Source organism: Coccinella septempunctata, chromosome 3 (assembly GCF_907165205.1).
Source record: "Coccinella septempunctata chromosome 3, icCocSept1.1, whole genome shotgun sequence".
In the NCBI taxonomy this organism is placed as follows: Eukaryota; Metazoa; Arthropoda; class Insecta; order Coleoptera; family Coccinellidae; genus Coccinella; species Coccinella septempunctata.
The window spans coordinates 23984478-24010504 of record NC_058191.1 but is presented as its reverse complement, the minus strand read 5'-3'; the positions used below and the strand labels follow the sequence as shown (position 1 = coordinate 24010504).

General features: G+C 35.7%; 2 protein-coding genes across 2 annotated transcripts; one reads left to right on the top strand and one right to left on the bottom strand.

Annotated features, from left to right (window-relative positions):
- Window positions 1-112: 112 nt before the first annotated feature.
- On the bottom strand, window positions 113-6375 carry LOC123309874 (leucine-rich repeat-containing protein 56). The gene is made up of 5 exons (XM_044893167.1): window positions 6174-6375; window positions 1626-1954; window positions 1411-1574; window positions 1294-1340; window positions 113-251 (listed from the first exon to the last, which is right to left on the bottom strand). Exons 1-5 carry the CDS (start codon window positions 6369-6371, stop codon window positions 123-125), a joined length of 867 nt encoding a protein of 288 aa, XP_044749102.1. The 5' UTR covers window positions 6372-6375; the 3' UTR covers window positions 113-122.
- A 9231-nt stretch (window positions 6376-15606) lies between these two features.
- On the top strand, window positions 15607-17115 carry LOC123310378. The gene has a single exon (XM_044893846.1). It carries the CDS (start codon window positions 15607-15609, stop codon window positions 17113-17115), a length of 1509 nt encoding a protein of 502 aa, XP_044749781.1.
- Window positions 17116-26027: the final 8912 nt, after the last annotated feature.

The following is a 26027-nucleotide window of genomic DNA, read 5'->3' as shown; positions in this document are numbered from 1 at the left end:
TTTTCAATCCTCGCAATAATTTACTTTTAGAGGAAAAAAATGACTTCAAATTTCTGAATATTTTTCTACCATTGTCTCTTATATTGGTTTATCATGATTTTGTGGCCATTGATTATTATAATTCACATAGTTCTTGGCGATTTTCCTAAGGAATCTATTAAAAGCTTTGGTGGGAATTGTATTATAAATCTTCTAGTTTCTCTATCTCGATGATTCCTCGATGGAGCTCTATTCTCTATTTTTTCAGGAAGCTGTAACAAACATATTTTCAAAATGTAAAAAAAATCAAATTCAATATAATTTATTTACTTCAGAAACATCAGTAGTTGGAGTGTAAAATAAATGTTATTATCTACAATGGGATGTTGAACATGTATAAACATTATATCTTGATGACGGATTTTCCAAAAGACTGATCTTGAAACTCACATATTGATTCTGATCAACGCATAACCCATTATACAAGGTGTATGAAGGTGAGTGTTTTTTATCAACAGAAGGTAGAACTGGTCAAAATGACGCGTTTCACCAAAAATCACCAATACCAAACCTTCAAAATGACAATGTTGAAAAAACCTAGACCGTTTTTTAGCTGAATTATCGCAAAGCAGTGGGAAAAAACTTATCTCCTGATTCGACCATGAAGTTTCGTTTAGGATATTGGCTCGTTCGATATTTACGTGGTCATGAAAATGGAAACTTAGGATTGCCGAATTGTTGTCATTATTTTTTAGTAACTTACACTAAATTCGATACCAAATGACAGAAGAGACTTAGGACACAAGTGTAAAAAGTAGAATAATACTTCTAGAATTGTATCTCAGCCATCTTGGATATTTTATATAAGACAATTTTTGTTTAGACGATTTATTTTGATGAGTCCTACCTTCTGTAAAAAAAAAGCCTCACCTTTGAAAACACCCTGTATATATCGTTTTCAGCTTATTTCTCGTCATCATCAGGTGAGTTATGATTACCGAGATGTGTCACAAGAACTCGAAAAATAATGTTAAAGAAAAATTTTTGTCTAAAATAAGTTCCCCTTTGTGAAACTACTCGATAGATTCTTGAAAAAATCAGCTTATCTAGTCATTCTTTTTTCTTAAAGCACTTCTTTAACTCGTAGATAGATGACTTGCTTTGTTGCTGTGTTAATTCGTAGTTGCTTTTCAACTTTCAGCTTATGTTTTCTCGTTCATGAAATTCTTATTACTCTACCGCTCTCGTTAAAGTTGAACAACAAACCTTTATCTTCTGATAAACGGCCAAATTTTTACTAGGATCAGTACTTACTGCTTCTATTCCAACCGATCCAGCATGAAGTGCCTCCTTCTCTTTGCCTTTGACAAAAATACGAAATCAAAAACAGATCTGTAGTACATCATGCGTCGAATTCTAATTGAATGATACCTTGTAAAGGATGACCATCCAAAAACTTGAGAGTTGGTATTTGTTCCCTTATTTCTCCAGCAAAATTCTTCGTTTCAGCCACTTCATTACCCTCCAGATAAAGATGCTGTAGCTCTGAGCACACAGACAGAAAGAAGAGGCACCTTGTCGTTGAGATAAAGTTTCTGAAAATATCGAACTTGGAAGAAAAATTTCACCACAGTTCTTATACTTACCTCCTCACATCAATAACTTTTATACTTGGTAGAAATGCACAAGAGGATATATCTGTTAGATGATTATCTGCGGCATATAATTCCTCGAGCTGATCAATACCAGAAACTGAGTCCAAATAGTGAAGATTACATCTGTTCAATCTGAGAACTTTCAGGTTTTTAAGCTCACATCCCAGATCTCTCAGTGAAGAGACCTCACTTCCATCTAATATCAATTCTCTCAGAGCTGGAGTATATATACTCAACTGCTGAAGGCTTATTTCTCTTGTGATAACCTTGAGTTGAACTTGAGTTACGGTCAGTAGATTTTCCGTTGCCGTTACTTTGATCTGTAGGTGAATTCGAAGCAAATTAATCTAAAGAAACTGAAAACATGATGATCCTTTTACAGCTACAAGTGAATCTCTATCAAGATAGCTTCTATAGGAGGTTTAAGGTTATACTACTATATTATATTAAAAGGGGTCTACACCATTTAAGTGGTCATTTAAAAAAAATGAATATCTTATTTCAGAAACCACTTAATTTATATGGGGTTTTCATTATAATTCAATTCAATCAGTTCGTCAGCTAGGAAAGTCAGAAGTTTTTTTTATACGTCAAACAAAAAAAAATTAAATTGAAAAATTTCTTAGAAGAACCTTAGAACATAAATACATGGAATGGACATTGACGTGCTATGAATGTATTTGTTGTGGTACAAAAACATTCGATGCTCCTCTGTCTAGCGCGACACTAAGGCAGTGGCGTAAAATAAATAAATTTATATAGCTCCTACCCTTTTGTACGGAAAATTGCAGAGCCGGAGCGAGGGCGTGGCGAGAGAGGCGGTCGCCACGGGCGCTAGCGATCTGGGGGCGCGAAATAAAAAAAATAAAAAAACAGTATTCTCTCCAATTGAATATTTTTCATTTAATATTTAACACAAAACATAATATTATAAAAATATGCCAAACACATTATACATATGTGTGTGAATTAAATTAATGTGAACGTAAACGAACATTATACACGTGGGATTGTAAACAACGTCCGTAGTCCACAGCATGGACTGGAGAATAATAATCAAATACTTAATAATAATAAATTATTAAGATATAGTCCACACCATCAGTCTGAAAACAGAATGTGTCGCCACAGCCTTCTAAAGAACGTCTCTATTGACGGCTGTGGCGTCGCATAACAACCAACGCGATAACAAAGGCCATGTCGAGATCTACTTACAAGGCTTGTTCGTAGAGTGGTTTGCAACGGTTGTGAACTGTACAGAGCAAGCGCAAATGGATTTTCCCTACCCTAAAATGGAATTGCGCTTGCTCTGTACAGTTCACAACCGTTGCAAACCACTCTACGAACAAACCTATAAAAAAACTATCGGAGACCGATTGAGGCGCAAAACCTTAGCCGATTGGGGGTATTTCCTTCAGAACATAGACAAAAATAGCTCCTGGAGAACTGGAGAGCTGGTAAATTATCACAGATAGAGGTTACAGAAGAGGAAAAAAGAAGAAAAATAAAATAGCCCGGAGGAGAAACTGATGATGAAATATTTTAATTTTGACTAGAAGAATAATTAACGTTCTCTCAACAAATTGAAATTAGTGAAAACTTATTTAAGGTCTTTAACTGGACAGGAAAAGCTGACTTATTTAGCATAGCAGTCCCATCAATAGAAAAGAAAAAGAATCACGACACCATTGATATTCTTGCAGAAACTAAAGCAAGAAAAGTCAAATTATAGTTCATGTTATTGTTATTTCGTATCCCTTTTATTTTGATTTCATTTGTATTAATTTCTTTAAAATAGGAAAGATTTTTCCGAGCAAAAAAAGCTAGGTATTCGATTATGAAAGATAAATACAAATCAACATAGGAAAGAGAATTTCTTAGGGGCGCATTATGAGAATTCGCCACAGGCGCCAGAATCCTAGTTCCGGCTCTGGAAAATTGATGTGACAATGATGTCAGATTCAACTATCTCAATTATGATTGGCGACACTAAGCAACTATCTTACTCCAGTCTTTGGACAACAACAAATGTTTATTTTCCATTCCTTGAATCTATGTTCCAAGCGAAGAACAGAGATTCATTATTGTAATTAACTTTCCGAGGTGAAATTTTCTCTTCTATGAATTCCCACATGGAAAAAATTTCTCCGAAAATCTCGATATTTGCTACAATTCGTATCCTGGTGGAATTGAAAAAAGTTCGTTAAGGGCTGCCATCTTTTCGACGAAAGTGGAAGATATTGTAATATTCGTAACTTCTACTCATCGTTCGAGTGTTCTGGCAACACACATTCTGGAAGTCTTTCCCCCTTTGTGCCTTATAAAGATGGCGAGAAAGTCCCGTGGTATAAACTCCTCTTAACTTTACATATTGTTGGGGAGCCGACGATGCTGAATCAGTATTTACTCGAGCGTCTTGGAGACTTAGTGGATATTGAAGATTAGATGGTAGAAAAAAGAAAAGGTTCTATGATGTATGCACTTTCAGCGGTGGGGAAAGCGTCTGCAGGTTCTCAAAGATGTAAAAAAATCGTCAGGTGTACATAATCGAGCGTGTCAGTTTAAGACACTGTATATGCCCTACGTATCTCTAATAATGAATTTATGTTAATCTGACAGATTGCACGGTGGGGCTGGCCGTACGGAAGAGTTGAAAATGGGGAATTCTCCTCAATTTGGGTTATCACTGCATATGCAAGTTTAAACTGAATAATTATGAATTTCATTCATGATTTTTTCATAGGCAGCGCGGAAACTATTCAAAATCATTCTTCAAATATGGGGTTTTAAAATTTAAATCGCTTTGTGCGGAGTTTACGATTTGGCAACAACGCATACAAGGCAATGAAAAGAACAATGTCCGATCAGCTTGTTTATAAAATAACAGCTGTTGATCTACAGGCGCGTACTTACTGGCGAGCTTCAACTGCAACCGGCCATAAAAATCCCATAAAACTATCCTCTTTATTAGATGTTGAAAAAGAATTAGAATGATTCAAAAGTTGGTATATGAAAAAAAGAAAAATCAATTTCTGATATCAATTTGCCTGCAACTTTTAAATTCCAAAATTTATGTATGAAAAAATTATTTTAAGAACTTGCCTTATTCCTTCTTTATTTCATAAAAAAGGTTTCTTTAGAATGCAAGCACCAGTTTCGTTTCAGCAGATTCTGATTTGAAAGGGGACAGAAGCTTCGCATCGTTCGGGCAACGGCAGTTTCGTGCGGGCAAGTATCACTTTCCGCACTTGACAGGAAAATAACTATTATTGCAATTAAACTCAAAATTTCATTAGAAAATGTATTCATAAATATGTTCGAAATGACCTCCACCATTCCTTATACTTACAAACACGTGCCCTCTGTTTCATTTCTTCTTGGACAATAATCCAAAATTATAATCAAACTTGGTCAACGTAGAAAAAATTGAAGAAAATTGAAGTAAGGTGAGAAATCTTTTCAAAAACACAAGAACTCAAATATCTCGGAAACTGTTGATTTTTGGTTATCAATAAATATGGCTCAAACGACAGCAAATGCGTGATACTAACACCTCCTCCAAGGTTCACGTCTAATTTGGAAACACCCTGTATATCTCAAAAACGTTCAAACGTAGAAAAAATTGCTTCGGACAAAATATGTTGAAAATGTTATGCTTTACAACTGTTCATACTGTTATGATGATGGCGAAAACAATTTGAAGCCCACTAAAGGAGATAATTCAAAAAAACTGATTTTTGTTACCTTTATGGTCAATTTTTATTATTTCGACCTGCTTAAACTGTAAGATTATATTTTTTTCCGTTATTCTTGAATCATTAGCAAATTAAAAAAAAGCTCTCGAGAATATACACTTTTTTTTTGCAAGTTTGGCGCCCCTCCACACATTTTCGTTACGCTTAAATTGTCAGATTGGGAGAATAAATATACTTTTCATGTAATTAACCACATATATCTTAATCTGACACGCTCGAGTATGTACAATGATCGTGTTTTTTTACTATTCTGACAGGCTGTTCTAGACCCCTATATACAGGTCTAATTTTTGGTTGAGGTTCACAGGGTGCAAGCTATCCACCCTTATATTAATCTGACACGCTCGAGTTAATCCCGAATTTCTCTCTTGGGCTTTCCAACTAATACCGTGACACTGTGCATGCCTAAAATTTCCCACCTTTGTTCGAAAAATTTTGTCTTTTCGGTTATGGATGTCCATGATCTGGCTTTTTTTGAGTAGATATGTAAAATATCAATTATTCTTTCTTCATCGCAAGTTCAAGTTCAGAAGTTCAGATGATAGTCAAAAGTTAGAAACTATGAACAGAATGAGGTGATCAAGAAATACTTATAGCTAGTAAGTCTTCAAACCTATGAAACTAAAAGTAATCCCAGTACTTTCCGATTCCCATTTAACGCGGTTTCATTTGACGAATGGTAATAACAGGTTACTATCACAAATGGAAAAATATTCACATAAATTTGTAAGCAGACCTTTATAATTACCTAATTCAACAGAACGAAAGAATTATCTCTCCTTACCAAAAGATCCATCAGATCATTCTGTACAGGTACATTCCAATCGGCAACATTATTTTCATCCTCTGATTCCAACTCACTGCTACTCCAAATTTCCATATCAGAAAGTGTAAGAAAATCATTTTCGGTTGCGGGAAAATTCAATACAGGATTCAAATGTTCCAGGATATTATTCGAATGTTCTCTCAATTGTGGCGCCATACTCGATGAATATTCTAGGATACCAGATATTTGATCGATAATAAATTTCAAACAACAGTAAGCAGTTCTTCTGGGCAATTGTGCCCATAGCAACGAAATGCGCGGCCCTCAAAGATAGTAGATATGGATTTGGTTGAATATATTAAATTAATATGATCTGCGGAACTATATACCGAGAATTTCAAGTCGTTGCTCTGAATTCTGTCCAATTGCATTCATTTTGGTAAAATGAATTCTATAAATTATAACTTTGAACGTTCCTCCTTGAGAAGGCAGATAGCCATATCCTGATTTTTCAAAGGTAAACTTCAAAAATACAGATCACTTATAATGAAATATCTTAACCATCAAAAAGCAAAAGGAAAATTTCGTGTTATTGTGTGAAAATTATCTTATTCACTCCCAAAAACCTTAATTCTGGGTGAGAAGTACTCTATAGAAGGTTATGGTAGTAACTCATTTCCTTTTTAACATTTTCCATTCACATGTTATACGAAATCATTCTATGTCTGCTATAGGCTGATCAACATTAACTGAATATTAATCATCCAAACGTTCTCCATCGTGGAAAAATGCTATGTTGCTCTGATGAGGTCAAATGAGACCGAAACCATGGTCAGCATCTGCTTTTCTTCGATGGAGCGTACTCCATTTGGGGCCATGACGATGGCAAATTGGCTAGTTCAATTCAGATCGTAACACTTGTTGATATTCATATCGTCGGGTAGTATGCATCTGAATTTATCCTTATTATTGTATTCATTGCCTCCCTGTTATAAGGCGTGATCATTCTTTTATTAATCATGAGTTTATTTGAATTGTGTCAAACATCGTTTTTTCGGAAAAATAAATGAAACAATAGGTACCTACTACTACACTACTGCAGATTCGGGAGATGGAGTCATTCGGGGCAACTGTGCGCACTTTTGCCTTTCAAGCCATACCCCGTTTCAAATGTTGAAGCTAGCAAAATTAAAACATATTCATAAGATAGAGAATTTTCTAATCTATAAGAAAACATCAAAAAGCAAACAAACAAAAACGTTTTCTTTCCGCAAAAAAGAATTTACTAGAGAAAGTCGGAGTGCCCCGTATTGCGGGTAAGTGTGCGCACCCTCACGGGGTAAGTGAACGCAGTGCTTAGTGAACCACACAATCAGAACAAATTACAAAATAATGTCATCAAAATGCTACAATATTAGAGAAATTCTGTTTATTGTCAATACAGAAGCGCCTTTTTACAAGCAGTGCATTATTGTTCGTGCCACAATTCTTGGTGAACACAACACTTCCCCTGTTGGTGGCTCTTCATATTTTTCTGAACAAATAGGACACTATTGATCGAGTCTTAACCAAGAAAATCAATAATGTCATAATTTATTCCTCACTGATCTAATGCCCATATAATGAATCTATGCGCACACTTACCCGCGCACACTTTCCCCCGTAAGCCAAAATTTGAATTGACGTTCTTATAGAGTTGAGCAGCTAAGAGAACCTAAAATTTTTTGTTATATATTTAGATTAATATGCCCATGATCGAATAAAATATTGTTTAACACTGAGGGATTCGGAACTCGGACCTGGCAGAATGTGCATAGATGCTAAAAATTAACAAGAAAACTAGTGAATTTGATTGATTGCAAATAAAAAGTTAAAGAAACGTGGCACGGCGCACTCCTATGAAAAACTAATATGGCGATTCTGCGCCCTTGCTTCACCCAAATGAACCCCTCTTTCATACAGTGCATAGTCAAGATACACGCCCTGCGCACACTTACCCACTGCGCTCAGTTACCCCGAATGACTCTATTATTTCTTTTTGGGACAGAAAATACTTTGAATAAACAAGATACACAACATTTTATTAGAAGGAAATGAAGAACTCATATGTATAAAGAGTGTGTTCAAAGGTGAGGCTTTTTTGACAGGACGTACAACTAATCAGAATAAATCATTTCACCAATGGCGGCACGTTAGGGACGACAGGGTCGGCAGTGCAGTTTTGTTGGAATTTCATTCGGATAACAATTAAAATTAGATAAGCCTCATATTTAATGTTTTTTTCTACAAGCGTGCGCGTTCAACCCTTGTCCCGCACGCATTTCATGTCGCAAAGAAGCATTTTCCCAAACGGTGCGGGAAAAACGCCTGCTAATCCTTTCCCGCACGCATTTGCGTTAGGAAACCATTGGTTCAAAAGTTACGCCATTTTGAAGTTCCAATGTTAAGTGTATTCTATTTGCTGCTTTGACTTCAGGAGGAGTCCTATCTTATGAAATTTGACGAGGCGAGTTCAATCAATGTGGCATCAACATTAGGAAACCATTTGTTCAAAAGTTACGCCACCTTGAAGTTTCAATCTTAAGAGTATTCTGGGTAATGTTCATTATACTCTAATTTTATGTTTGTCACTTATATGCATAGAATGAAAAATATTAGATGACAGAATTATTTTTCAGGGAAATTAACGTCAGATTTCTTTGGTACCGTCATATTCACACGATGGAAGATTTAAATGAAATTAGATACTTTTATTCATTTTAAATCAATTCTTCATTCTCATGATTGTTTGTTTACTTTAGGTTAGCTTGGATTAGGTTACGTTAGGCTAGCATAGGTTAGCCATCAGATGTAACAGCAAAAAACCAATTATTTTATTATGATTTGGTAAAATTGTCGTTTTTTTAGGGTTAAGTTCATAGCAATTTATACGAGTGCGGAGGCTCGTATCGTAAATTGCATTTTGAAACCACCATTCTTAAGCTATCACTTCTTAGCGTCATAGATTGTATATTTATATAGATTATATTTATTAGAAAACATTATACAGTAAACGTTCATTTATCAAATGATCGGCATTTCAATCTCAATTCTCGGAGAATTTACTAGGTACCTTAGAACTCTTATACAAGGTAAAGTTGAGGAACAAACCTAATGAATAGGGAAAGCACGGTAAAAACAGTATGTATTACGATTGTGCTATAGAGTAAAGTCCTGATATTTCACATGAAAATTCAACTTGCATGAACTATATCAACCAATATGATTTTTTTCGTTCCAAATCTGTCCAAAAATATATCAATGGACATAGATTAATCTATGTCAATGGATAACATGAATTCGAGTTAGTCTCTGTCACTTTGATTCATGCCGAAACTTATTCGGAAGTTCGTACACAATTTGGAATGAAAAGACCAAATTCAATTCAATTATAAAGAATGCACCTACAAGAAGGAGATTATGGAGAAGGAGAAAGCCGAAAGGGAAAAACTCTGGCGGAATCTCCCAGGAATGGATCACTCCAAAAAGTTCCTTCGGAACTTTGAAACTGCTAGATCCAAAAAATATCTGGATCTCAGTAAGAACCAACTACACCTTCTCACTGGCTTTCTCACAGGACATTGTCGCCTAAAGAAGCATCTGTTGAGAATGGGTTTGTCGGACACTGACGAGTGTAGATTCTGTGGGGAGGAGGAGGAAACTCCTATTCACCTGGTTACGGAATGCTTTGCCATTGCAAGCCAAAGGAAAGAGTGCTTTGGACGAGAAACTTGTAGGAGTGGGGAATTATCCTCGTTGAAGCCGTCACAGATATTGGATTTCATCAGATCTCTGGATCTGGAAGGCGAGCTGTAAAGGGCGCGATGAAAACAGCTCTGTTAGGGGGCACAATAGACCTTAAGGTCGCAGTGAACTGTAACCCCTTCTCACTATATACTATATACTATATATAAAGAATTCATGATTATTTTCGTTCATGAAAAAGTGAAAAGAATTGTACTGTAGTGTTGTATCGAAAAAGTAACGTGAATGCAGTGATAGGAATTGGTTGATCATTGAGCTTCGGATTCGTCGTCTACTAAGTGAGTGAAGAATTTTCAACCGTATGACCAGTTGTGCAATATTATAGACCATAATTACATGGCGGCAAATAACTGAATTGTAAGTTTTTAAATTCATTCGGCGCGGTTCACATTATTTTGTCAAATGTCATTCAGGTCAGACTTAACATTGAACCTTCAAAGTGGCGTAACTTTTGAGCCACTGGTTTCCTAAAGTTGAAACCGCTTTTTTTGAACTCAGTTCGTCGAAATATACACAATAAAATGAAAAAATTACAAAAAATCGACTTCCGCTAAAGTGTAGGCGGACCATCGAATGAAGCCAGTTTAAATTTGCTACCATCGAAGTCTAAGCAAAAATATGAGAAACAATATTCTCATTTCATTGATTGGTGTGACACTAAAAACGTGAAACCGAGAAAGGAGGAAGTGTTTTCGGCATATTTTCTGGAAATGTCTAAAATTTGGAAACCGAACACATTATGGTCACGATATTCCATGATAAAGAGTGTTTGTAAAATAAAACAGGATTTGGATATTTCAAAATTTCATAAATTAACGGCCTACATTAAGAGACAGAATATTGGCTTTCGCCCGAAGAAGGCCAAAATTTTCACAGAAGATGATATGAAAAAATTTATGAGTGAGGCACCCGATGAAATTTATCTGATGGTAAAGTTAGTTACGATTTTCGGATTGGCTGGTGCCTGCAGGCGAGAAGAATTGACGAAAATCACCATCGACGACATACAAGATAAAGAAAACCTGATTATTGTCAATATCAAGGACTCCAAAAATCATTCCTCTCGATCTTTTGTTATTTCTCAAGAAATAAATAATGGTTATTTTCTGAATATATATAGAAACTATACAAAGTTACGTCCGAAGGAAACGCCACATCGCCGACTATTCCTCAAGTACAATCAAGGAAAATGTACAATTCAACCTGTGGGAATAAATACAATAGGAAAAATACCATCTGAAATTGCAGCTTATTTACAGCTGCAAAATCCAGAATTATACACTGGTCACAGTTTTAGGCGCTCCTCGGCTACTTTCCTTATTGCCAATTGCGGAGAAGGTATCACAAATATTAAACGTCTAGGAGGATGGAAGTCAACTTCTGTTGCTGAGAGTTACGTAGAAGAATCTACAAATCAGAAAAAAGAAGTGTCCAACAAAATTCTCAGTTTGAATGCTCCGTCCTTTTCGAACTGTAATTTAGAACCACCATCCTTTTCTAATGAGCAGTTGAATTCAACCAACATGATGGCTTCAGCAATAAACTTGCATAACGCAACCAACTGCACGTTCACGATAAATATAACAAATAACTAAATACATATTACTTTGTGGCTCCAAACCTTACAATAATTTATTTGCTATTAGTTACTTAGTTAGTCCTGTTCTCTTTTTAATTATGTATTAAAATATTCATGAAAGTTTTTGTTTCAATTTATTTCAAGCGCTTGTAGAAAAAATATTGTTCCTAACTCTTGCGGAAAGTGTCTTTCCTGCACTCAACGGCAGTTTCGTTCGGGAAAGTATCACTTTCCGCACTTGATAGGAAAATAACTATTTTTTAATAACTGCCATTAAAAGTGCCACATTTAATGACAGCCAACAGTGTTAAAAGTGATTGTTTACGTGGAAGCGTGTAAAAAATATTTTAAGCACTACATTTTCTTACAATGGAATCAGATTAAATTATAAGAATAATTTCAGTAATTCCAAATTTTTATTATCAATATTTAACAATCATTACTTATGAACATTAATATCAAGGCTGTGACTAGAGTCCCGACTCGGGACTCTCCAGTCTCCAGTCCCAAGTGACGTTATTAAATTTGGGAGTGATATTCGGTCCCGAATTCAACGATGCGCTGCACAGAGGTGCTTTGAAATTATTAAGCAGTGAAAGAAGTAGCGGAAATCATGAGCCTTTGCCCAGTCAAATAGAAACAATGATTTATATTTCAATCGGGCATGCAGATATGAGTTGCTATAAAGGTAAATAAGTTGTAAAGTATATTTTATTTTCAAATCATCACATTTATAAAGAAAAAAAAGAACAATCTTGAAATGGAACATCTAAGGTGAACATTGTGAACAGAACCACTACCATTACATTTTTGGCTAAATTTTCATACTCTTCAAATAAAAATACATTTTATTGAGGTACCGCAGCATTGTATCGTTATTTCGTATAGAATATCATACATTTAACAAATATATTTTTCAGCTTCCTTTCTCGATCACATTTTTTTTAGTCAAGAATGGCCGTAAGTAAGGGGTTCACTTCTGAATCAGAAATTGTCTGGCAATTCCTCTGGATCAATTTACACTAAGCAATTCTCAACTTTCTTAGAATTGCATACTTCGATACTTCTTCCATTCTCATATTTCAAGATAGTATTTCTCCTGTCTTTGCAATCTTGAATTTGAAAAAGCCCACACTATTTTTTTATAAGCAATCACTCCTCGAATTTTGTCGCAACTATTCATAAATAATATTATGGGTTTCGCGAACATAACCACAAAACCCTTTTACAATGTCGGGACTGGACAAGGATCCCGAGTAAGGACAAGAGATTTGTTTGGTAATTGAGTCATTTGATTTCGTCAGTCGGGACTGGACACGAATCCCGAGTAGAGGTGTGTAGTTCGTGAACGAACTAGTTCAATTGAACTATTCCGTGTAAGGAACGAAAGGAACTAGTTCACGAATAGTTCGAAGTATAGTTCACTCGTTCCCTGAATGACAGAAACGATCGATGAGTTCGCAACGTTTTCGTATTTCCCTCACCCTAAAAAGTTCGAATCTCACTGTATTTTTTATTTTATAACTATTGACCTCAATATATTTCGTTTTATTGATCTTTTTTCTTTTATTCTCGAAACAAATCCCAGAACCCAGCAAAAAGCATAAGGCTTGAAATAATGTACACTTCCACTTGTTTTCTCGTGAAACCCGTTAACCCGTATTAGAGTTCAGTTTCAATTCAACGTTAGTCCAGTTCCAGACATGAAAGAACGACTGCATATCACTCAGTGGCGGATTTACCATAGAGGCTGAGTAGGCTGCAGCCTAGGGCGGCAGATTTCAGGGGGCGGCAAATTTGGGGACAATTTTGTTTGTACTAATTATAGAAACTGAAATACTTGTATTTCAAAAATATTTTAATATCTATCTACATCTGATTTTCCCTAAATATAAAAAAAACTGAACAAGCAGTGCATCATTACTATTTTCCTGTTTCCCTCTTATTTCGGCCGCATGGGACTATACTGAAACTTCGTGAGGTTGAAAAATTTTGGTGAAACCAGATTCTGAATCGTTGGGATGTGTTTCTTCGGTTCCTACAAAAACACAATTCAAGAAATGTTTGTCCAGAACTTCGTATCTATGGCTCTATGTACAGGATGGGCAAAATTCGTTGTCTACTGAGGGGATCTCGACAACTATAGCAACTAAAAGAAAACGGATAACACATTCTCGAGCTCTTTTTTCATGACTAATTTAAATCTGAAAACAGAACCGGCCTATCATTTCAAAATTTTGAGTTATAAACAAAAATTGGGATTTTGACGATTTCGAAAAGTTCTCATAACTTTTTTGTGTTTGAAGTTACAGATCTGAAAGTTCTAAGTCACTTTTATACGTAGATCCTACTGACAGAATCTTTCTTTTCAATTCGAAAATAATAAGTTCAATGAAAGTTTGCTTTTGAAAAAACGAAAGTTCGCCTAATATTTCGAAATGAAAAGAAATTTTTGGTGGATTCTACATATAAGAGTGCCTGTAGAAGGTTCAAGTTTCAAATCTGTAACTTCAATGACAAAAAAGTTAGGAGAACTTTTCGAAATCGTCAAAATTTCATTTTTTGCTAATAACTGAAAAACCCTGAATTTTCAGAAGAAACTAGAAGAGAACTTATTTGTGAAGAAAAGATCAAGCTATCCAAAATCAATCTTTCATTGTGAAATATGGATATGAAAAAAAAAAAGAAGCGAAACAATGTTTAGGAGTGGGTTTTTCTAGCACTTTCATTAATAGAGGAACAGCACCAAAAATTTCTACCCCGCATAAAATCTGCTTGATTTCATTCTTGTCAGTTTTTCGATTCTCAAGAAAAAAATTAAAAACTGCTTTTCGGGCTGTAACTAAGCAGTGGGGCTCAGAGAAGAAAATTTTACATTAAAGGTCCAGCCTAATTTCTGACGAAGAATCACCCCCTTAATTTTTGAAACTGTTGGACCAGATACCATGTATATATGGTGTGCCATACTTAATGATAATAAATTTCTTCTTTTCATTTGATATAGAATATATCTATTCTATTTCAAACTGTGTGCCCAATAAAAGTGATTTAATTACGTTTATTGAATGTATATGTGTGTGACTAATATCAATTAATATATTCATTACTTCGCCTCTCTAGAAGTCTATGACAAAATTTTATTTCATTCAGAAATAAACATTCTATGTCTTGTGAAATCTCATCTTAATCGTTGCATTGTAAAATTGATCTGGGAACTCGGGAACTGACACATCGATTCCCTAGGTCACAATAATTATGAGTAGTTATTAGTAAAACGGTGTACAAATCTCAATGTTACATATTCACTGACACAAAAATTTCCCCAATATTTTGAACTAAATAATTGTGGTAAGGGCGGCAAAATTTTAATAGCCTTCTGGCGGCAAATATGTAAATCCGCCACTGATATCACTAGTTCATAGCATACCAATAACCGTCAATCGTTCCATGATTCATAATGGAAGTGAACGATTGTGAACTAGTGAACGATTCATGTGAACTATTCACCATCGTGAACGAGAACTATAGTGAACTATATCAAAGAGGATTCCTCTTTGACTATATCCTCTGAGTGAACTAGAACTCCCACCTCTAATCCCGAGTCGGGACTCTAGTCACAGCCTTATATCAATCGAAATACCAGATGCGCACAGAATTAGCCACTTCAGAGAATGACTCATTTGTGTAACGGTGTGAATGATCATTTCAATTTATTTTCCAATAAATCTAAACAAAACTCCGCCTGTGGTTAGTTGTCGGGTGGATTGAAAAGCCTGGTAACTGCCACTGCCAGTCCCAAGCCCGGATAAAGGAGGAGGGTTTCTTGGTCAGGTCAGCACCCTACCTAGTGTAAAAAAGGACACTGCTCATTGAACCGAAACTTTGCCTCGGAACAGGACGGATTTAAAGATGATGACCCATGCTAGAAATAGGATTTCGAATTGGAAAAAAACGGACATATTGCGCTGCGCTACCTGGAACATAATATCTTTGAATGGTAGAGAGCAAGAACTAATTATAGAGTTGGACAATCACAACATCGACATATGTGCTCTGTAGGAGACCAAAATGAAGGGAAAAGGTCAGAAACAGTATGGTGAATATATCTTTATATATAGCGGTGTGAATAAGGATGAGCGGGCAAGGGAAGGAGCAGCAATAGCTTTACACAATAAATACAAGGACTGCATAGGAGAATGTCAGTATATATCCTCGAGAATACTTACTGTCAAATTGCACATAGGAGACCAAGAACTGTATATGATATCCGCGTATGCGCCCGAAGACAATAAAATGAAACAAGTACGGGAAGAATTTTATGACCAATCCCAGGGTGTCGTTGAATCTATCCCACAGCGCAAACCAGTGATAATGCTGGGAGATTTCAATGCTCGTATTGGAAACGAAGTCTTACCTGGAATTAAACAACGGTTCAACGAAGATGTGCTGAACTATAATGGAGAACTCCTAGTCAACATGTGTGCACTCAATGAACTCCGAATCAATAACACCTTCTTCGACCACAAACCCCAATACAAGTATACTTTCAGCAATACTAGAGGACAACAATCCATGATCGATTATATAATAACGAACAGATGCCTACAACCACTTCAGATATTGGACGTACGAACCCTAAATTCAGCTAACATCGGAAGCGATCACAAATTACTCCTGGGAAAAATCAAGATTAAACTAAAACCACACAAAAACACAGGACCAACCTCACCAGAGGAAAAAATAAACGTGGGAGCATTGTGGAATGAATCCACCACGCAATTATACCAACAGCGCCTCAAGGAAAAAATAAAAAACAATCCATTGGTGGAAAAAGGTGATATTAACAACAGCTGGGATAAACTAAGGAGAAATATCATGGAAGCAGCCAATGAAGCACTCGGAACAAGAAAAGTGATCCCGGGTAAAGCAGGATGCAACAGGACCCCCTGGTTCTGCGAGAAAGTTAAAGAGCAATGTAAAAGGAAAAAGAAAGCCTACCTAAAATACAGGACAACACTATCTGTGGAAGATCACGAAGAGTACAAAAGAATTAGAAATATTACTAGAGCACTAGTGAGACAAGTTAAAAATGGGCACTGGGAAACCTTCTCAAAGAGAATGGAAAGCGATTTCTATGGCCTACAAAAGCAGATATGGCGACTGATCAGAAACCAGAGAAAGGAAGCATGCGAGTTAATTAGCAGTAACCGCATACCAAAGGATACTTGGGTCAATTACTTAAAGGAGCTATACAAGAAACAGCAGACTGAATTCGAACTTAGCACTCCTGAGATCATTATTAACAACGACATAATTTTGGAAAAGAAGAAAGTGAAACAAGCTCTAAAGCAACTAAGGAACAGAAAAAGTGCGGGACCTGAAGGTATCACCAATGAACTGCTGAAGTACGGAGGAGAGAGTCTGACAGAACAACTGAAGATCATGATCAATAACATTTTACACATCACAAAATACCCGACGAATGGAGAATTAGCACGACAATACTCTTGTTTAAGAAAGGAGATAAAGAAGTACCAGCAAATTATAGAGCGATCAATCTTCTCTCTACCACTTTGAAACTAACTACAAAAATCCTTGCAAAAAAATTAATGAACATACTTCCTTAGCAGACGAGCAGCAGGGATTTCGGTGGGGAAGATCATGTACAGATGCCGTATTTGTTCTAAGACAAATAACTGAAAAATCTATTGAATACAATCGCCCAGCTTTCATGTGCTTCATCGATGTAAAAAAGGCTTTCGATCGCATTCAGATGAAAGATATAACCCACCTTCTACACGATAGACAGATACCGCAAAACATCATTAAAACGATTGAAAACATATACCAAACCAGTTGGATTTAGGCCTGGATAAACGGAGAACTGACTGAAAAAATTTAGGTAAATAACGGTATACGACAAGGTGACTCTTTTAGCCCTCTACTTTTTAACATCATAATGGACGAGCTGATAAGGCGGGTGCGTGAACTGAAAGGTTACAAAATGGGCGATAGAGAAATTAAAATCTTGTGTTACGCTGACGATGTGGTGCTGATAGCAGAGAGTGAGGATGATTTACAGAGGCTGCTGCATAAATTCAACACAGTGGCAAAACAGCTTAATATGAATATATCAGTGACAAAAACTAAATGCATGACTACTTCCAAAACACCGCTCAGATGCAAATTAGAAGTATACAAAGTCGTAATACAACAGGAGATGAAGTTCAGGTATCTCGGCGTGGAAATATCTGGGTACGGGGATGTTGAAGCGGAGGTGAGAAGGCAAGCATTGAAGGCAGCAAGAACAGCCGCATGTCTCAACAGCAGCATCTGGGGCAATAAACATATTAGAAGTCAAATCCAGAATATACAAGACAGCGATCAGACCCATATTAACATGCACTGCAGAGACTAGGCCTGAAAACTCGAGGACAAGGCAGATCCTAGAGACCACGGAGATGAAAGTATTGAAAGGATAGCTGGCAAAATACTTCTGGATCGGGTGAGGAGCGAGGACATAAGAACAGGGTGCAAAGTCGATAACATAAACTAATGGGTACTACAAAAAAAGAAGGAGTGGAACGAACACATTAACCGTATGACCGCCGACAGAATAGTAAAGATCGCGAGGGACAGATCACCGATGGGACGCAGGAGCCAAAATCTGCTGACTTTGAGAGGTTGGTAGAATTTTTTCCGCAATGGCATTTTTATAAGCAATGGAATGATCAACATATAGCTTTCGGCTGCAGTCGTAGACTTCCATCCAGGCCCGGATCTTGGGGGGGGGCAAGCGGGGCGCTTGCCCCGGACGTCAGCTTAAGGGGGCGCCAAAATCAACCAGAGGTTAAAAAAATTTTTTTAGTTTCTCGGAAAAAATTAATTTCCTAGTGCTAAAATCGAAACTGTAGAATGGAAACATGATAAACTATCACTATGCCAAAAATCTTCAAAATCAATGAGGGATCAATTAACTGTATATGTATTATATTATTCAGTCATCTCTAGGAATGATCGCCACACTTGGGTGAAATAGGTTAAAAGATAGGATATGTCTACAATGTGTCGCAAGCATAGAGCCAGTAATTTTTTTGCCTGGGGAATTACCGACTCATCCCCAATTCATCTGGAACAAAGGGCCAAAATTTCCGATTTTTTATGGACCATTACTTAAAAACTAATCCTCTCAGCAAAATTCTGTTCGCATATTCGTTATCTACGCCCTCGTTTTAGTAAATACACCAATATTGGTGGAAATGGCAGAGATCGAAAATTTTTTCAAATTTAGGTACTGTATGAATTTTTTGAAAAATATTTTTGGTCTCCGATCGAAACCAAATTCGTACTGTACACTAATACGAGTGCGCAGTACACGAATATGCAAACAGATATTTTTTTTAAATTAAGTTTTCAAGTAATGGTCGATGGAAAATTGGAAATTTTGGACCTTCGCGGAAAAATTATATAAAATCTAATCTGTTAGCGGTAGATGAATGAAGTGTGGTTTTTTCTATTCGCAAAGAATCAATCTATCACAAAAGAATCAGCATATGACTAGTGCTTTTTTTCTGGCTGCTACACCTCCTCAAAGTTGACCAATTTCTTCGAAATTCTGCACTAATTTATTTCTCAAAATACTGATCCTACAAAAAATCAAATTGCATATTCGTGATCTATGACCTCGAATTAATAAGTAAAATGACCCGGGTCGATATATGTCGCTGAAAAAATTAATTTTCGTTCGGAATAATTTCGTTCGTAAAGCGCGGGTAAAAACGATAGGTGAGCTAGGGTTGCAAACGATATTCTTGTGAAAACAAACTTTTTTATTTTTCGAACGATTTCAACACGAGTCATTTTTCCTACTAATTCGTGGTCGAAGATTACGAATAAGCAATTAGATTTTTCCTAAGATGAGTACTTTGGGAAAAATATAACTTTTAATGGAACAATGGGAAAAAAATAAGAGTGATTTTTTTCCTAAAGTACTCATTTCAGGAAAAATCTAATTGCATATTCGTAATCAACGACCTAGAATTAGTGAAAAAAATAACTCGGGTTCAAATCGCGATGACGAATATGCAATGATATGTTTCCTAAGAACCTTAGAGGGGGGGGGGGGGCGCCATCATGAATTTTTGCCCCGGTCAGAAACAATCGTAGATCCGGGCCTGCTTCCATCCACCATATTTTTTTTATCTCCGTAATATTTGCTCCTGATTCTGCTAGCAAACAGGGCCGCCGCCAGACATTTTGCCGCCCCGGCAAAATAAAATTTCGCCGCCCCCGCAAAATGATATTTTGCCACCTTGCTAGGACTATATTGAGTGTAAGTACATCATTCTTTATGGAATAACGTACAGCATGTTCAAAATATAGATATTCAGAGATAAGTCTTTTTTATGAATTGATATACAGTCCCTGGCCAGTTTATTAGACGCACTGAGGATTTTTTTTATATTTACTGGTATTGCCCGAGGAAAAAGCAGAATATTTGAATTTCATTTCCATAGAATGTCAGTTTTATCTACGACTCTCATTAAATTGTTCTATTTGGCATTTATTTTTGATGTTGTAGTATTAGTACTTGAGTATGAATCAGTACTATGTCTTCCAGTGGACGTCTTGCATTCTGCAGGTTCGGACGTTATTTCGATAATCCACATATGAAATCATTATCCTCGAATGCAGCAAACCGAACAATTCTGCATTGATAGTATGAAGCTCTCATAGCTACACAGGGTGGCTCAGCAAAATTTTAGAATTTCATGTTTAATCATCAATCAATCAATATTTTTTATTGAATATGATATATTATATGTGAAAACCATTTACAGATGAAGTATATGTAACATATACATTCAATTTAATAATTCAATATTGAGATTTTGCATCGAATCAATGCGTCTAATAATATGGCCAGGGACTGTATGTACCTTAGTAAATGTTGAATATAAAAAAAAACATAAGAAAAAAAAAAGAATACAAAAGAGTGAATATATACAGTGAAACGTTTGAAAAATACAGATATGGAACTGACCTTCAATATGATTCAATTTGAAATTCTAAACTACACAGATGGAGAGATATATGAAAATCTACAACAGTCGCAATTCGTATAAACACGATATACTATTGTAAAGGGTTGATAGGTACTAAATTCATCCCAGAAATTAACATTTCAAATTCAGATTGGCAAACAGAATATAAAAATTATTTCTGACGGCGGCCCTGCTAGCAAAGAAGCGGAGGATCTACGAAAACAGTGGCCTGTATATTCCTTTGGTTCTGTCAGTTTGAGAAATTTGGCAACAATAGAGGGCATTTTCCCAAATGTATTTATACCAACTGGATTGGCAGTGCGTTTATTATTCAGGTATTTCAGGAAAAAATGACGATGTCTGATATGGGCGCAGTGCAAAGTACTTACGAAAATAGTCAACATACTTCCCAATAATACAGAAAGAACAACTGACTTTCGTTTGTTGTGTTTGTTGTATGACTAAAGATTTATTTGTAATTTCGATATCTTCTACTAATAAATTACACAATTCTTCACGCCGACAGGCTCCAAATAATCCGAGAATAGTTGCAACCTTACCAATCAAGTATTTCTCATCTGGTGTCTCATTTAAAAATTTTCAACTTGTTCATGAGTGAGAATGATTTTTTTCGGACGATATCCTTCACTTTTCCCTTTTAATTATGTCATTACCTTGAAATATTTACTAATAATAACATCATTTTCAACAAAGGCGCTTGACTTTATCATTGAAAATGTGCTCCACAAAGTTGATGAGCTCCATATTTTTTATTTTTTTTTCTAAGTATGCGAGGAAAACAGGTTTGCTGAAGTTCCCTTTTAAATTTTTCAATTCACACCAGGCCAGAAAATTGCAACATCGTATACTGCTGAGCTGATGTTTTAGGCAGGAGTTCCAAATTTGCTCTTCTTGCAGACTCTTCAATATCCACAGTATCTTTTCTTTTTCGGAAACAAGCATTTGTTAGTAACCAAAGATTATAGAGTAGAAATATAGGAAACGCCCTCATATCTCTAGTACTAAAAACCGACTACATTTTGGCCAGTGAAAACACATTTGACAATGAGATGGCGATGAAAACGTACTGTCAATACAGAAAAACTGTTTAATAAGTAAGTGTTTTATAATACAAGACTTGTATGTAAGCCCGTCAGTATAGTTTCTTTATAATTTCTTCATTATATGGTCTCTTATGACATATTATACAAATTTATTTGAATGAACACTACCAGCAGGTTTCATAAAACTTTGACTTTCCAAAAAACAATTTGACAGTCAATCGATGTCCAAAAAGTCATAATTTCTTCTAAATAGGCCCTCCATTCAAGGAATGCTTCCTGCATTCGACAATTTACATGGATGAATAGTTACAATGAAATGTTCATTGCACTTGGTGTAGTCAGTAGTGTATGCAGGCCTATATGACCTGAAAATTTAGTCCATTTCGTAGCATTGAAAATAAAAATCAGTTGATGACTGAGTCACATGTTACCAGCTTTAATACTTTCCCATTTTTCCTTTTATTCGATTAACAGTTTTTTACCATACAATAATTTTCGAACGATATGTTGAGGTTTTCACCAAGAAATTAGACGAAAATTTCAATAATCAGCAACTAGAACGAGCGTGATAAACGAAAGGAGGTACGAGAATAAAAACATTCAAAACCTCTTTGATCAAAATCGCTATCTGAAATCTCACAAAATTTCATATGTTTCAGCAAATGTCCCCCGAATTAATATTTTAACCAGCCTTAAAAACACTTTTGAAACACAGATGGCGTTCACATAACTTTAATCGCTTCGTTTCCTATCTTTTCACTCTATAATCTTTGTTAGTAACCATAACGCTGGCAACGTTTGCCATTCAAAAAAACCTTGTGATTATTTGAATATTAAAATGCATTTTGAAGTTTAATGTCATTCCAAATTCGCCTATTTCATCATCTAAATAGGAAAGTTGTACAAAAAACATTGTATGGTATCATAAATGACTGTTTCTAATTTTGACATGTACAGTGACACTTTTTGAAACTCATTGACGTTTCGGAACGTTTTGATTTTCGCAACCAGTTACGCAAAGTAAAATATTTCGCAACTGATGATGAAACGATACTTGCTTTCATAGTAACGTAAAAAATTGAATAATTTCCGTCTAAACGATTTTAAAGGAATCTCCGAGAGAAGCTTAGAAGACGTTTTTGGTACTTTTAATTTGAATTCATAGCAACATCCTATTCAAAATTAGAAAAAACATTGTGTGAAACACGTTGGGAAATACCATTTTTCGTATTTAGCGTTCTTTTGAGCAACGAGCGGAGCGAGAAATACGCTCATTACGAAAAATAATGCTCTTTCCAACTTGTCGCACAAATAACTAGTTCCTAAGTCATGTGGAAAGGGCCTTTCAGCACTCGACAGCTTGACCGAACTGCCTGCAGTCTCTTGCGGAAAAGTATCACTTTCCACACTTGTTAAGAAAATAACTATTAAATATTCTGTCTCGACAATGAATCTTGTTTTTGTATTTTGATTCTGCTATGATTTTTTCTGTTAGAAAATCTGAAATGGGAATGAGTGCTTCAGAAAAAAACGTTTAAGTTGATCCCAAATTTAGATCTATAGGGAGTGATTGAAGGATTAATCGGATAGCGAATATTTCGGGAAGGATAGGGCATAAAACAAGTTCAATTTTCATGAATTTCTTAGGTGCAAAAAGTTTACAGTTTTTTACATGAGCTCAGAACTAACCCAATGGATTGTTGTTACACAATTCATATCTACACTTACTGCATTCTTCTAAGGACTTTCCGTACATATCCTCAAGATCAGTACATGAATTGCTGTCACCACAATCTCTTTTATATATGTCTCTTCTGGTTGTTGAAACATGATAACGTAAGCACATAGAACCTTTTTCACATCTAACGGTTGTGCTGACTGTGCCTTTCTTGCAGTCGCCGTTGAATTCTTCACTCTCACAACTTCTACACAGGAAGGATGAAGCTATGAAAGTAAAATGGGTATATTTCAATTGAAAATGTCAAAGAATTATTTTGATAGAAATAAAAAAATAAATACTGACTGGGTAGTAGCCTCTAAAAAGCGACTACCTGAGTCTTGTTTTCATTTAAAACCGCCTATTTGACATGGTCAATATTTCTGTTCACACGCCATACTTGACGTCTCATCAATGGTCCGCTCTTGTTGCAGTCACACTTTTTAATTATGGAGTTCTAGTTGAAAAATATCCTCATCATCTACAGCTTTCTTTAAAATGAAAGAAGCTGTCATAACTGTATAAACGTGAAATGCAGAAAGAACTGATTCGTTTAAAAAATCACTGGAGCAGCTTTACACGCCTTTAAAAAGATTTGATAATCTGAAGGATTCTAGTATCTGATTCATTCTAGTATCTGACTGTGACAGGCGTCCAGCATCGCAGATTTCATGTATGGAACTTTTTGAGCTTTACAAAATCGTAGTTGATGAACAAACAGTAATTGATGGAAAAATACTCACAATCTTCAGATCCAATAGTGTCATTATTACATTTGGAACCTTGACAAGTATTGCAGAATTTCAGTGCGGTACCATGGTTTATAACCTGCTGGTTACACCAGTCGCCAGGGGCACATCCTCTACGGTATAAAGGCTTTTGTCCTTTATTTAAGATATATTCTACGTAGCAGTGATCCTCTCCTGCAATGGTGCATGTCTTGACATCCTTTACGTTTCCTTTGCGGCAGTCAGAATCATAATCTGAGCTACTGCAGTATCGACATTCCAAAGAATCGACAAATGAAAAGATTATGTTATTGAAGCTCAAAAAAAAGAATATAAGTGATGCGTATGTCTTCATGGTTGGAAAATTTGTGGTTTCAATGCAAAGGTGGCTCATATTTAAATAGGAAATGATTAGAAAATTAAACAATCGATTTGCATTTATATCTCCGGAGAGATAAACTTGATTTATTGCTTATGGATAATGCTAATTATACATAATTTTTATTCGCGACATTGACTTGAATGAAATGTGTAGGTATTAGATTCTTTTCATGAACGAGAAGAGAAGGTTTATTTTTATTTTGGGGGGATGGTCAAATGAATATTTCTTGTCATTTTGACGAGGTTTTTCAGGCATAATAATAATAATAATAATTTTATTTAATCCTTTGAGACATGGTTCATGTATAGGACAAGTCATTTTACAACAAAAAAAAAAAAGAAAAACAATATATTTCATTCAATAACAGAGCTCAAAAATTCACTTTTGCTGTAGATACATTTCTTCAGCAGAAGCTCCTTGAGTTCCCTCTTAAATCTATAGTATTCTAAATTTTTTAGCCTATTTGGCAGATTATTATAAAGTTTAATTCCACTATACATAGGTGAATTCTCAAATTTTGATGTTCTATGCACAGGAATTGAGATAGTGTTCTTATGCCTTGTATTATATTCATGATATTGAGAGCATTTCATGAGAGACTGAGTATTGTTGTGAATATGTAATAAAGATCTTGAGATATAAATACATGGAAAGCTCATTATTCTATGTTCCAAAAACATTGGCTCGCAGGACTCCTGGGGTTTGAGACCGAAGATCAGTCGAATTATTCTCTTCTAAGCAATAAAAACCTCCCTACCGCCTGCTGATCCTCCCCATAGATTGACGTTGTAATTCATATGTGAGAATGCCATTGAGTAATAAATACTAATCAACACACCTGGCGGAAATATATTTTTTAAACGTTTCAGTGCAAAAAAGGCACTGATGAGCTTTTTGCAGACAGACTCGGTATGACTCTGCCAATTTAAATTTTTGTCAACCTTCAGGCCCAAAAACTTCACACACTCAGAAGATTCTAATCTTTCCAGAGGAAGATCAAGAACCAACTTTTCAACAGATTCGCGTATCTGAAAGTGAACTAGATTTGTTTTATCAACGTTTAGTATCAGAGAATTTTTCCGGCACCAGTCCGAAAAATACTCTACCAACATCTCGCATCTACTCTTTAGTTCCCGTAAGCTTGATGCTGTTATCAAGAAGGACGTGTCATCCGCAAACAATAAGATTCTAAAATCAAACAGGATGATGAAATAAATTTTAATAGAGTCCGGTAAATCATTTACAAATAAAATAAACAAAAGTGGCCCCAACACAGATCCCTGTGGTACACCCATTTGAATAGGATAATCTTTCGAACTTTTTTGATTACTGTAAACAAACATTATTCTATCCGCAAGATAACTTTTAACCCATTCGAGAAAAATTCCCCTGAATCCTAGATGGTATAGTTTTTCCAAGATGAATTCAAAATTCAGACAATCGAACGCCCGGGATTCGTCGAAAAACAACCCTGCCACAAAAAGTCCACTATCCAGGCAGCCATGTACATAGTCCACAAGTTGAATGCCGTGGTCTCAGTTGACCTACCAACTC

Excerpts from the sequence above, each read along its gene's own strand:
- LOC123309874 (XM_044893167.1), bottom strand. The coding sequence starts at position 6,371 with ATGGCGCCACAATTGAGAGAACATTCGAATAATATCCTGGAACATTTG. Across the intron at positions 1,575-1,625 it reads AAAGTTATTGATGTGAGGAG|AAACTTTATCTCAACGACAA; the intron begins GTAAGTATAAGA and ends CGATATTTTCAG. Across the intron at positions 1,341-1,410 it reads GGATGGTCATCCTTTACAAG|GCAAAGAGAAGGAGGCACTT; the intron begins GTATCATTCAAT and ends TTTTTGTCAAAG.
- LOC123310378 (XM_044893846.1), top strand. The coding sequence starts at position 15,607 with ATGAAGGGAAAAGGTCAGAAACAGTATGGTGAATATATCTTTATATAT.